At 42.5% G+C, this 12,800-nt stretch overlaps 1 protein-coding gene across 2 annotated transcripts in view; it reads right to left on the bottom strand.

The window, feature by feature from the left end:
* Positions 1-12,800, bottom strand: part of TMTC1 (transmembrane and tetratricopeptide repeat containing 1) — a 337,017-nt gene that overhangs the window by 293,026 nt on the left and 31,191 nt on the right. For both annotated transcript variants that reach the window (XM_019515485.1, XM_019515486.1), the window contains exons 2-5: positions 10,750-10,927; positions 9,348-9,421; positions 7,482-7,658; positions 2,615-2,821 (exon numbers count right to left, since the gene is read on the bottom strand). In XM_019515485.1, the coding sequence (XP_019371030.1) occupies positions 2,615-2,821; positions 7,482-7,658; positions 9,348-9,421; positions 10,750-10,927 (636 nt within the window). The remainder of the gene's footprint in view (positions 1-2,614; positions 2,822-7,481; positions 7,659-9,347; positions 9,422-10,749; positions 10,928-12,800) is intronic.

Below are 12,800 nucleotides of genomic sequence, written 5' to 3'. Positions count from 1 at the left end.
TACAAGCCTGCTTTAATAATTCACATACATTCTGCTATTTTCTTTGACTCAAAGCTATCATTCATTTAGTGTCTGGTGCATAAGCTTTGTCCTTCAAATAAATCAATCAGGTGACTTTTAGTCTGTTTTGAAGCATCATCATTGCTGCTAGGACTTGCACACAATAGAGCCAAATCAGCATATACCAACGGACGATCTGACCCAAAACTCAGATGTGACCAGTAACAATGACAGAGTGAATTCCTCAAAAGGAAATCGTTAGAGGTGCATTCAATAAAATATTTTTACATGGACTTCGCACCTGAAGTCCAAGCAGACTAGTTGCTGGTCTGTACAAACACCTCAGAATATAAACAAAGAAGCCTTGACAATCTGATGGGAGGCAAGGAAAGATACACTGCGAAATAACATACCAATAGTCTGTTCCATTCACACCATTTACCACATGGAAAAATATATTTACTTAATTAATATATTTAATACAGCTTTAGAGAACAGAATCACAGAAATGCAGAGCTGGAAGCAGAGGTGACTGGTGCCTCCTGAGTCTGGAGGGGCACAATTTGTGGGCAGGCCCAGACCAAAACCCCCATATCCACTCCTATACTTCTGTGCCACAGCTTAGTGCCCCCCACTGCCCAACACACCACCAGTCCGTGCAGCAAAAAAACTACTCTGTCCTGAGCAGTGCCAAGTCAGGGACCAATCTCAAGGGGGCACGTGCCCTCCCTACCAGTCGCCTGTGGCTGGAAGGGACCTCAGGAGGTCATCTAGTCCAGCTCCCTAGTCACAGTAGGATCATCCCTGTCTAAACAAGCCCAGGCAAATGTCTGTCTAACCTGTTCTTAAAAACTTCCAGAGATAGAGATTTCACAGCCTCTCTGAGTAACCTTTTCCAGTGTTTAATCTCCCTCGTACTGAAAAAAGGTTTTCTTAATGTCCAACCTAAGTTTCCCTGGCTGTAAATTAAGACTGTTATTCCTAGTCCGACCCCCTGTGACCACAGACACTAGTGTCTCTCCATCCTCGTTATAATCATACTCCAGGTATTTGAAGACTGGCATCAGAAGAGTTGCATCTTACTAGGCGTTTGCTTATCGCGGTTCTTTAGGAGCCCATGTATGTAAAGGTATGCATCATAAAACACACCCACAGATGAAAACACATTTTCAGATTATCTTCAGACAACAGAAGACTTCAGCACTCCACTTCTGGGTAACTGTAGTGGACCATAAATCATACTGTAAAACACAAGATCTAATGGGAAGAGTTTTTCATCATTCAACAAGAAAATACCCTCCCCCTCACTGAGGGTCACTTTCCCTAAAGTTAGAGTTATTACTCCTATATAATTATTAAGAAACTTAATTTCTAAAACATACTATAGGCTTGCACTATACAGTTAATGGGCACTGATAATGCAGGTGCTACCTCAATGAGACAGCCTCAGTTTTCCCCTTTTTAAAGCCCTTCCATAATTATATTCTTTGTACATGGGCTGCTGAAAGGAACGTACATATGATCTCGTGTAGGGACTACCTGCTGGAAGCATCTGGCTTGATATGCATGGTCTAAGTCCTCCCCCAGATCTCTACACCTATGTCTCATATCTTAGGGTAAAATTCTATAAAGCCAGTAGTTACATGTACCAAAGATCCACGCAGCATTGCATTGTGGAGCCATCTAAGTCTTATCACCAATTTTTGAGGGCACTTTTAGAGAAAACAAAATTACTCTTTATTTAAAGAAAATAAATTGCTCATTAATTTTCATCTTATACTGACACGCTTGAGACAGCTACATTTTGAAAGCAGACTTTTAAAACCATTTTGTCTTAGCCTACAAATTAAAAGGTACTGGAGAATCATCATCTTGTCAATTTGAGAAAAGGAAATTCTACCCCCACCACACACGAAACATTTTAAAATAATGGTATTAAGATGGAAGTTTCTTTAAATAAGACAGCATCAATTATATCTCTCAGTAATTGAGATGTTTATCTGTAGGTGCATAACATTTCAAAACTAAGCATTACCGCAAAAACTCATCTGCATTTTTCTTAAAATTGGGAATACAGCATTCTTGCCCTGTATCAAAGTGTGGCTCATTGTTAAAGGCAAGGGCTTGGTTTGAAGAGAAGAGGCACAGTGACTGTACTGACAGCTTCACTAACTGTCAGATATAACATAGTTTAATTATTCCACTGCCCCAGCTTTTCCATAATTCTTGAGCAAGGCAGAATGTGGCAGTTAGTATTTGAAGTGTTTTATAATGTAGTGCTGTGGAGAACCATGTTCCTGTACTCACCACCCAATTTTAGAATTTAAGAGGGAAATATGCATGCCAGTGTTCTCCAATTTCAGACCAAGAGCACAGCCCCATAAATTTCTTCTCAAAAGAGCTGCAAAGGAAGGATTAGAAATACAACTAAGTACTCATCCCACAAGCTGTCAGGGTAGAAGCACCTTATCATACACCTGGGCTCCTCACACATCTTGGATATTATTCTTCTCTTCCCTAAAATAAGTAAAGTGCTTCTTAGCATGAGTAAAACAAACACAGATATTAAATGCCCAGTTTAAAGAAAATGGGAACTGCTGCTGGCATGCAGTACCTAAGAATAGCCTGCATGGCTTTGTTTGAGACTGAAAGGCTGCTACTCCGTTGCTCTTCAGGTGATGTGGGGTGGCATGAATTCCAGGTCCCTTTCTGAGCAAAGCGGTGCTTTCCATTTTCCCTGCTGGACGGAGGAATCTGCAGCGAAGCTGATGAAGAAGCCACAGGCTGCCATGCGAATCTCTGATGGGCCCTTCCATTCCTCCTGATTACTCAACAAATTGAGAAGCAAAAAAAAAAAAGAGAGGGGAAGGAAAACCTTGTAAGAAGTTTCATGTCTACTCCATCATAAGGCAGCATCTTGGAAATTCAAGACATATTAATGTCTTAATGCAAAATGAAATCTCATTTAATACAATGTGCCAAGGTGTGACCAAATACTGGGCATAACAGGTAAATAATTAATAGCAATTTGTAACTAATGAAAGAGCAAGAGCACCTCAGATAACAGAATATTTCCTCCGGACCATGAGAGCAGGAGAAATTATGCAGTGTATTTCACAACAGTTATATTTTGTGGCAGCTGCCTTGCTGAATAAACCAATTCAAACAAGCATAGGCTTAGGGATAGGAGAGCAAGTCTTGGCAGTACTTGAGAACCTGCAGCCTCTCTTTTGCCCCTTAAAAGTCACACATAGACAGTAGGCCTGTGCGGGTTGGCAGCAGTCCAATCCAGCTTTGGATCTGGCTGCTTCAGATGGCCATGATCCGATCTGGAGCTTGGGACCGCATTTCTGCCTCAATCCGGCTGAAGCGGCTCCAAAGCTTCGGAGCCTCCTCAGAGATCTGACCATACGGTATAATGGGGAATCAATTAAATATCTATAACTTTGTTGTTTTTTGTCTGATTTGGATGAAACCTGAAGGGATGGTAGCCTCTGTTGAGCGCATGAAACCTGACAAGTTTCATGAAGATTGGTGCAGGGGTTTGGGGGGAACTGTACCACAAATTCTTGAAAGCCAAACCCTTGTCACGGCTGTGTGTTACAACACAGGGGGGTGAAAACTGCAGGGCTGGTAGCTCTTACTGAGGCCACAAAGCCTGCCAAGTTTCAAGAATATCAGTGCAGGGGTTTGGGGGGAACTGCACCTCAAGCTGTGGACAAACAAAACTCGTGCCATGGGTGACACTGCGTGTTAAGGCGCAGTGGGATGACACCTGCAGGGGTGGTGGCCCCTGCTGAGTCCATGACGCCTGCCAGCTGTGGAGGAGATCGGTGCAGGGGGGTTCTGGGGCCGTGCAACCCTAGCTGCTGATGGGCAAAACTTGTGCCACAACTGTCCCTGTCTTGGGGCAGTTGATTGTCTGTATTGATTCTTTCCTCTCCTTAGCTTGGTTTTGCAGGTGTTAATCCATGCTCATTAAGTCGTTATGTAGTAGCTAGGTCCTGTGTGTTGAGCTGGTCCCTGAGTGAATCATGATCCATTGATTGGTAACTGGGAACACAGCAGCTTAGCAGCCAGGCTTCCCCACCCCAAGACAGACACAGTCAGTCGCACAGCACCCATGGCACGAGTTTTGCTTGTCCCCAGCTTGAGGGGTAGTTCCCCACAAACCCCTGCATCGATCTTCTTGAAACTTGGCAGGCTTTGTGGCGTTAGTAAGAACTACTGGCCCTGCAGTTTTCACCCTGCTATGTTGTAATGCCTAGACGTGACATGGGTTTTGCTTTAAAAAATTTGGGGTGCCGTTCCCCCTAAACCCCTGCACCAATCCTCTTGACACTTGGCAGACCTCCTTATCTCTGCAAAATCTACCACCTCAGAAAATTTAATCCAAAATGGACAAAAAACAACAAAGTTATAGATATTTTATTGTTTCCCCATTATACCCTATGGCCGTATCTCCGAGGCAGCTCCAAAGCGCTTTGGAAGCTCCGAACCGCTTCGGGAAGCTGAACAAGGCCACGCTTCCACCCAGATGTGCTGCTTCGATCCCTAAAGTGTCTGAACCTTCTCCAGATCCGAAGCTCTGTCCGAAGCCTCACACAGCCCTAATAGACAGTCATACACTGCTATGCTAGAGCACAATACAACATCTAAGTATTACGGGTATGTGAAACAGGCCATATTCAATTCGAATTCAGCCTAAACTGGAGGACAGTGATTCAATTTGTTGATTCAGATCACTTTCCCAATTCGATTCGGCTGAATCCAAATCTGAAGATTCAATGCTGATAAAGAGAATCAGTGATTCGGACATAGATACAGCTTTAAATGTTTTTTCGACATACCTCAAGGTACCAGGTGTGGCTTGTGAATGTTGTGATGCTGGGGCCGATGGAGCATCCCACAGGACTGTGGGGGGCCCCCTGCATGCTCAGCGGTGAACCCAGTAATGGACCAGAAGTAGTTCTGGTCCACTTCCAGGTCTGCCTCCAAGTGCATGGGGGACCCCCTCACACACACACACCCCCAGCTCGGTGATTGGCCTCAGGGAGACCCCAGGTGACCCCCCAGACCCAGGAGGCACCAGTCACCAACCCAGGCGGCAGGGTCCCATGCACACTCCTCGATAGACCCAGAAGTGGACTGGAACTGCTTCTGCTCCACTTCCAGGTCCACCACAAAGCATATGGGGGAACCCCCCCCACTCCCATAAAACACTCCATCTGTCCCAGCATCTCAGTATTCACGAGCTGCTTGGTACCTTGAGGTACATAGAAAAAACATTTAAAGCTATGTCTATGTCGGAATCATCGAATCTTCCTAAATCTCTCCAAATTGATTTGGAGGGTTCCAATTCAATTCAGAGAGATTAAAGGGTCTCCTGATTCAAGTCGGATTTGGAGATTCTGCCACTGAATCAGGCTGAATTTCTGCCGAATCAAATCAGAGACCGAAGCTTCTCACAGTCCTACTAAGTATAGCACATCTGGGCCATGAAGCCTCATTCTCATCAAGTTAGTGGCCTAGATATGACAATTCTTTAATATCACTGAAGTATGATAATATTTAGGGACTACTGGATGTGAGGAGAAGGAAAGGAAAAGAGGCACAGAAAACCATCACATCATTTTTAGCCACTCAGCTCCTGAAAATTCACATAATACATGAGAAATATTATCACTGCAAGCAGGAGCCGATCCAGGGAGGGTGCAGTCATACTCCCCTTGGATTCCTGGTCCACCCAAAGTTAAAACCAACTGCCTAAAAGTGGCAGCAGCATTTCTATTAAGAGAGCAGTGAGGGAGTCACTTGACTTCATGGTTCATTATAATTGACTTGATTCATTCTAAACTCTTCATGCCATGGGTGTTAAAGACCCTTTCTCTTTTTTAATAGTCTTGCTGTTCAACTAATCAAACTTGTCTTTCTTTTGAAATTCTGCTGTCTGTTAGATGCTTCTGATGTAGCTGCCATTTCCATGAATGTGTAGAGTGTTTTTAACTCTAGCTAAACATATTAACTCAGATGTGGAAATAACTTTCAGTGAAGTTCAAGACTGCTAGATTTAGTTTTATAAATCTTAGAGAGATATACATTTAATTCCAATGGCTACGGAACTAATGAAACAACATATTTTAATTATTTTTTCCCAAGTTTGTTGTGGTTTTTATACATAATATATGATATAGTAAATTAGTGAACATTCCAATACAGTTTGATTTTAAACTGGATAATATAGTGCTAGCCCCCTAGCATACTAGCAAAGATTCTAATTTCTTTTTACCCAGTGAAAAATAGGTGTTGTGTTACATGTAATGATGCACTACACCATCTGAACCACCCCTTTTCAAAATTCTAGATCTGCCCATGTCTGGAAGCATGGTTTATGCCATTCCCTGTGAACCTGTAACTGCACAAAATAGTGTGCCACTGACCAACCATGAATTAATGCAGGTAAGACAAAAGAAGAAATACCCTACTAGTGCATCATTCCCTAAAACTACTAGCAGTCCAGGAAGAAGCCAGAGGGCTTCCTGCAAAGTTTTATCCAACCCCATTGAAGTGAGTGGAAAGAGATGAAATATGAGATGCAGTACAGGAATGCATAAAGCATTACACATACACACAAGTCATAACACACATATATACCACACTCAGAGTTTGCAGGCAAGCTGGACACAACGGCTTCTTTTATTACTGCCTTCTCTTTGATAGGTAAGGAGGCACCAAATTATTGACATAATTAGGAGGATTCTGTAAGGGGGCCCGAAAAATTCTGATTTTTCTTCAGTAAGTGCAGATAGCTGCTAATTTCTCCAATTACGTAAAAACTAATAAAGATTACCTATTTAATAAATGGAAATGTACAGAAAAGGAGAAAAGTAAAAATGGCACTGCTTGAAGGATCAAAAGAGTTCCAAAGTAGCAATTACAATACTTAAAAATAGTAAAAAAAAAAATAATCAAATTTGACTGTAACACCAAAACCTATATCAAACTACACTTCTGTAATTACGACGTTGTGACACACTGGTTAACAATGAGGAGGAGGGTTTGTTTTGAGTTTGTTCGGGGGTTTTGGGAGGGTTTAGCTTTTTTAAAAGGGGGTTTTTTTTCAGTTTTTTAGTTTTTTTCCTGTGAGTGCAGAAAGTTTAACAAATAAGTTTTAAAAAGATTTTGATATTCCTAGGCAAAATTCAAACAAAAAATAAAATATAAAACCCTTTCAACATTAGCTGTTTTTAGAAAATCAGTTCCCCACCTAAAGTTAGCCTTGTCTATTCAACCTATAGAGGAAAAGTACCAGGCAAAAACATAACAAAAATAAAGTACAGACAGAAACACTAGCTTTGTTGAAGTCAAAGGGAGTTGTGCCACTAACTTCAACAGGACCAGAACTCCATTCATAGTGTTATAGACATGTTAATATATATTCAATATATATAGGTGTTAATATTTGAGAAACTGTTACTTACAGTTTGAGACCACTGCAGGAGAGGGAAAAGAAGTCATAGACTAAGCACACACCAAACACAGTGATTCCAGTTTCTTTTACCAGCATTGCACAGGTCCCAAGAAACAAACTAAGCAGCAGGAAGAAGGGAGAGGCAGTGGGAGGGAAATGTTCCCCAACATAAAGCTGATCCACACTCCTGCAGACAAATATGATGTACAGATTTTAGTTCCTTTTTTAAAAGTTATTTTCATATTTATTAAAAGTGCTCACACATTTTTCAAGTGCATGTAAATATTTTTTAGAAGATCATATATATATTAAGGAATTACCTACATGTATTGAAACTGCTTTTCAAACGTCTTCTGATAAATTACGAATGGTTTAGAAAACAGGATATTAATTAAACTAAAAGAAAGAACATAAAAAATGTGGGAAGCAGAAGAGTCATGAAAGAAGAAGTACTAAAAAGGAAAAATGAGGAAAGCAGAACAAGTGGAAAGTATGCCACCAGGAAAATTAAAGATGATTGCTTTCCACTAGTTTGGGCTCATGTTGATTTTCTCTAGGAAGTGACAGAATGCTCAGTCTAGGGGTGAAACATTCACCCATCTACACCTTCCTAAGTCAGAGACAAATCCTAACTGTTACAAAGTGCAAGACATTTGACTCATGGGGGCGAAGGAAGGCCATACATAGGCCACCACCAGTCTCTGAAACTTCCTGGCAAAACGGCACTAAGGTTTTATAGCAAACAACTCAAGGGAGGGAAGAGGGCATTATTCTATTACATAATAAAGAATGGCATCACCTAGCATGTTCCTAAATGGAACAGAAATTTCAGAAGAGACATCCCTCCAGCACTTTAAGCCAGGTTCTATATATATTGGGACAATTACAAATTTAAGCCCTGCTGTTGCCAACAGCTCCGAGATTAAGCACTATGCTAAAAACTATGCTTAGGGGGCTGGGACGCATGACTTCTGAGGAGAGGCTGAGGGAACTAGGTTTATTTAGTCTGCAGAAGAGAAGGCTGACAGGGGACTTAATAGCAGTCTTTAACTACCTGAAGGGTGGTTACAAAGAGGATGGCTTTAGACTGTTCTCAGTGGTGACAGATGACAAAATAAGGAACAATGGTCTGAAGGTGCAGCAAGAGAGGTTTAGGTTGGATTTTAGGAAAAACTCTCTCAGTAGGAGGGTGGTAAGGCACTGGAACAGTTTACCTAAAAAGGTGATGGAATCTTCATCCTTGGAGGTTTTTTAAGGCCCAGCTTGACAAAGCCCTAGCTGAAATGATCTAGTTGGGGACAGTCCTGCTTTGAGCAGGGGGTTGGACTACATGACCTCCTGAGGTCCCTTCCACCCCTAATTTTCTATCATTCTATGTTTTCCATGCAGTTCAGGCAGAGAATTCCTGCAACTCCAAAGGAAATTAATTTTGTTAGGAGGGGAAAAAATCCTAGGTTCTCAGTGAGCTACGTAATTGCATTACTTGTTTCAAAAGGATGCAAGTTACTGCTGTTCACTTGGTGTACAAAGATTTTACCAAAGTTTAAAATATTCTCAACAACTATGGACCAGTGCTGCAAACCCATACTGGTATGAGTACTGCTGTAAGCTTCAATGGGTTTATTCATCTAAAGTTTGCAATGTCAGGCTCCTTCTTTTAAAAATCACTGCCAGGACTAAAAGCTCTTTTAGGCACACAGTGGTAGAGTGCAGGGGTTTTGTCAGCTTTAAATGAACTGAGCACACTACAGTGGTGGAGTACAGTGGCAGAATGGAGGAGTTTTGTCAGCTTTAAATGAAATACGCTTGTCAAGATTTTGAGCATATTTCACCCTGCCCGCAATGTCTCATAACATTTAATATCAAAGTTCCATACCTATTATAGGAGAGAAAAGCCAACAGAAATAGTAGACAGGCTAAGACATCTGCTCTGCCTACAATACCGGTTACCTAAGGGGGGAAAAACAAACAAGATAAAGTTTATTACCCAAAGGTCACATAATAATCAATTCAGAGACGGACAAAAACTGCAATCACTAATTTAATGAGTATGAGTGTTTTTTCCAAGCCTTGTTGGCAACTTTCACTATAACTAGTCATATTACAAAATTTTTGGCATTCCACTTCAGAAAGATCTAGAAACTGCACATACAGGAAATTAAACCGCTTTGAAGTTTTTGCTTTTTTAAGATAACTTAATTATGTAATCTTCAATGCTCCAGCATTTTCTTCAAACTCAAGTTCTGAGCTAGACAAAAATAAATGCAAAGCTTGCCTACTCTAAAACATCTCTTATAAAACAGTACTGTCTAAGGGAGCTTGGCTGATTAGCTCACATGAGACAACACAGGAGGTAACTGTAAATCTCATGGCTCTTTGTTGCTAAAGTAATCTCTTCTAAAAAATTCTGAGCCTTTTCAGTCATTTCAATCTCACCCATTTACGACAGCTCAAAACAATGAAGTATAATGTTGGTGGTATCTTAACTAGACATATAATTGTCTATGCAGAAACATAATTCTGTTCTCATTTGAAAAGAGAAAAGCACCTGTTTTATCTTCATGAGAATGAAAATAAATCTGTTACTAGAACAATTATTTTAAAGCATGTAAGATTTTGATACTTTGCCTTTTCTTATAACCAACAGCAGAAAAAACATAACAAAGCAGCAACAGGAGCTAACACACCCTAATTTTATTTTGAAGCTTATTAAATGGAAGACTTTCCCTAAATCTATTCTAATCTTTTAAATTAAAAAGGCAATGAGAATAAATTCATGAGCCATTTAACACCCATGACACTCATGACAATGTTTTTACTATCTTGTAACTTTGCATACATTCTAAACATTAGTCATAACTTGGGACCCTTTTTTGTTCAGAAATTAAAAACTATAGAAAAAAATGGGGAGAACCAATGTCTCAGCAGGACGGATGTCTCACCAAGCATTCTGGTTTTGAGACACTGGGGCTTTACGTTTTTTCCCCTCCAACTGAAGGACTATGTTTGTATTTCTAGCCTCTCTGCTTAGGTTGTTAATGAGAATCACAGTTAGTGCTACAGTAGAAAGATGGCAGGTATGAACTCCAAAATAATTGATAGGACATGTTAAGAATAAATGAACATGATAGTCGTTCTGCTGTTAACCATTCAAAGCGTGCATCGCATTAAGTCATGGCAAATAGTACATCCTATATTTCTTTAAAAGTTTTATTTTTAAGCGTAACATGCATTTCTTTTTAGCTTCTCTCTCTCTGTTTTATGGATCATATACTTACAGCTTCTGTGTGAATGGGATGCACAGCAAAGAACAGAGCTGTGACAAAGGCAAGTCGACAGTCCTTGAATACAGCTTTGTCACAAGTATACATCAGCACAACAGTCACTAGACAGTGTAAAATTACATTCACTGCATGGAAATAGAATGGGTTCATACCAGCCAATAATATGTTTAGCCTGTAAGGAAACAAACAAAACCTTAATGAATATAACCGGACCATGGAATCCTTGTAATGGAAGAACATCATTTAGACACATTAGAAGACTGCAACCAGACAAAAAGCAGTTTAGATGAAGAGCTGTTAGATTAATTAGGGGAAATTGCTCAGAACATCTGGTTAAATCTGAATAAAAAGAAACTAATTTCCCTACTTTGCTTTTAAAATTTGTGGCTGAATTTGTTAAGTTTCATCCACACAGAAGTGAGAGACTAACATCACAGATGCAAGCCAAGCCTCTTGTAGTTATGTGATGTTTCACTTCCCCCTACAGCAGGAGTGGGCAATTATTTGGGCCCAAAAGCCACTTAGAGAGTTTTGGTGAGCTGTCATGGACCAGGTCAGCAACCCTCCCACCACCCCAACAGCTCACTAAAACTCCCTATGCGTTGGGCTGGGCAGCCAGGATGGGGCTGTGGACGGGCAGAGAGCAGCATCTGGGAGCAGGATGGGCAGACAGGGCCAGGGCTGGGATTGTGGGGCCCTGACAGTGCAGGGGCCAGGGCATTGCCATGATCTGCTCCCTGCATGACCCTGAAACAGACACCAGTTCCATGGGCAAGGGCAGACTGAGGCTTCATGCCAGGCCCCAACCCCACACTATCACTACCCAGCAAGGAGACCAGCCATGACCTGCATGGGGCAGGCACACAGACAAGATGGGGTTGTGGATAAGCAGGAAGCTGCATCCAGGAAAGGGACAGGTGGGCAGCAGCAGGGGCAGGGCCAGAGCCAGGGCCAGGGCCAGGGCCAGAATTGGGGGACAGTGATTGGGGCCAAGACCCAAGACAGAGCTGTGATCTGCTCCCTGTGCAACCCTTGCCCATAGAACTGGTGCCTGTCACCGGGGCATGCAGGGACTGGATCACAACTCCACCTCGGACCCCAGATCTGCACTGTCAAGACCCTGCAATCCAGGACCCAGACCCACCTGCCCCTGGATGCAGCTCCTTGCCCACTCACAACCCCATCCCATCCGGCTGCCTGCATACCCCGCCTGCGTAGGTCCAGCCCTGACAGGTGCGGAGCAGATGGACCAGAGTGCCCAGGCAGTTGGGCCAGGTCCGGCAGCAGTGAAAACTGGAAGAAGCTACTCCCATCAGGGCTGCCAAGAAGCAGAGTCCAGCTGCTGCCCTGCCCCGGCCCCACTGCATGCGTGGGGGCAGCGGGACCAGCTGCACATGCCATGGCCTGAGCTACCCTCCATGCCTGAGCCGGGCAGGGTCAAGGGACCTGCTACAGGCCAGACAAAATCCCTTGGCGGGCCAGATCCAGCCCGTGGGCTGTATTTTTCCCACCCTGGTCCTACCACAACAAGAGTAGTTCAACATGAGATATGCAACAACTCTGCTCTTTCAGTGCTGGCACCTCCACAACAGTCTAAGCCAGGGGCGGGTAATTTTTTCGGATGAAGGGCCACTTACTGAGTTTTGGCAAGCTGTCGAGGGCCACATTGGTAGCCATGACCCTTGACAGGTGGCCCAACCCCTGGTCACCATCTTGTGACTGGAAGTCCTGCCCCTTAACCCCTGACCTTTGCCACCAGAAGTCCCTCCCCTTGCCCCAAGAAGTACTTCTTTCAGCAAGGGGTTTTGCCATCTCAGAACCAGAAAAATACCAAATTATATTCTAAAGAATTGAAAATCTACAACATTCATTAATTTGATTTCAAAAACTATTTTTATCCTGATTTACATGTGTTTGCATAGTATACACAGAGGTGATTGAAAAATAGCTTAAACAGAAGTCTTATGCTTGTATATTGTGGGGGAAGGCATGGGGATAGGTTTGTGGGGGGCTGTTAGTGTGTGGGTATGTGGGGTGTGGGGGAG

The sequence above is a fragment of the Gavialis gangeticus genome, unplaced genomic scaffold, assembly GCF_001723915.1.
Source record: "Gavialis gangeticus isolate Ggan-Ray unplaced genomic scaffold, GavGan_comp1, whole genome shotgun sequence".
NCBI classification, from domain to species: Eukaryota; Metazoa; Chordata; order Crocodylia; family Gavialidae; genus Gavialis; species Gavialis gangeticus.
The sequence above is the reverse complement of the archived record's forward strand: the minus strand, read 5'-3'. Positions and strand labels throughout refer to the sequence as shown.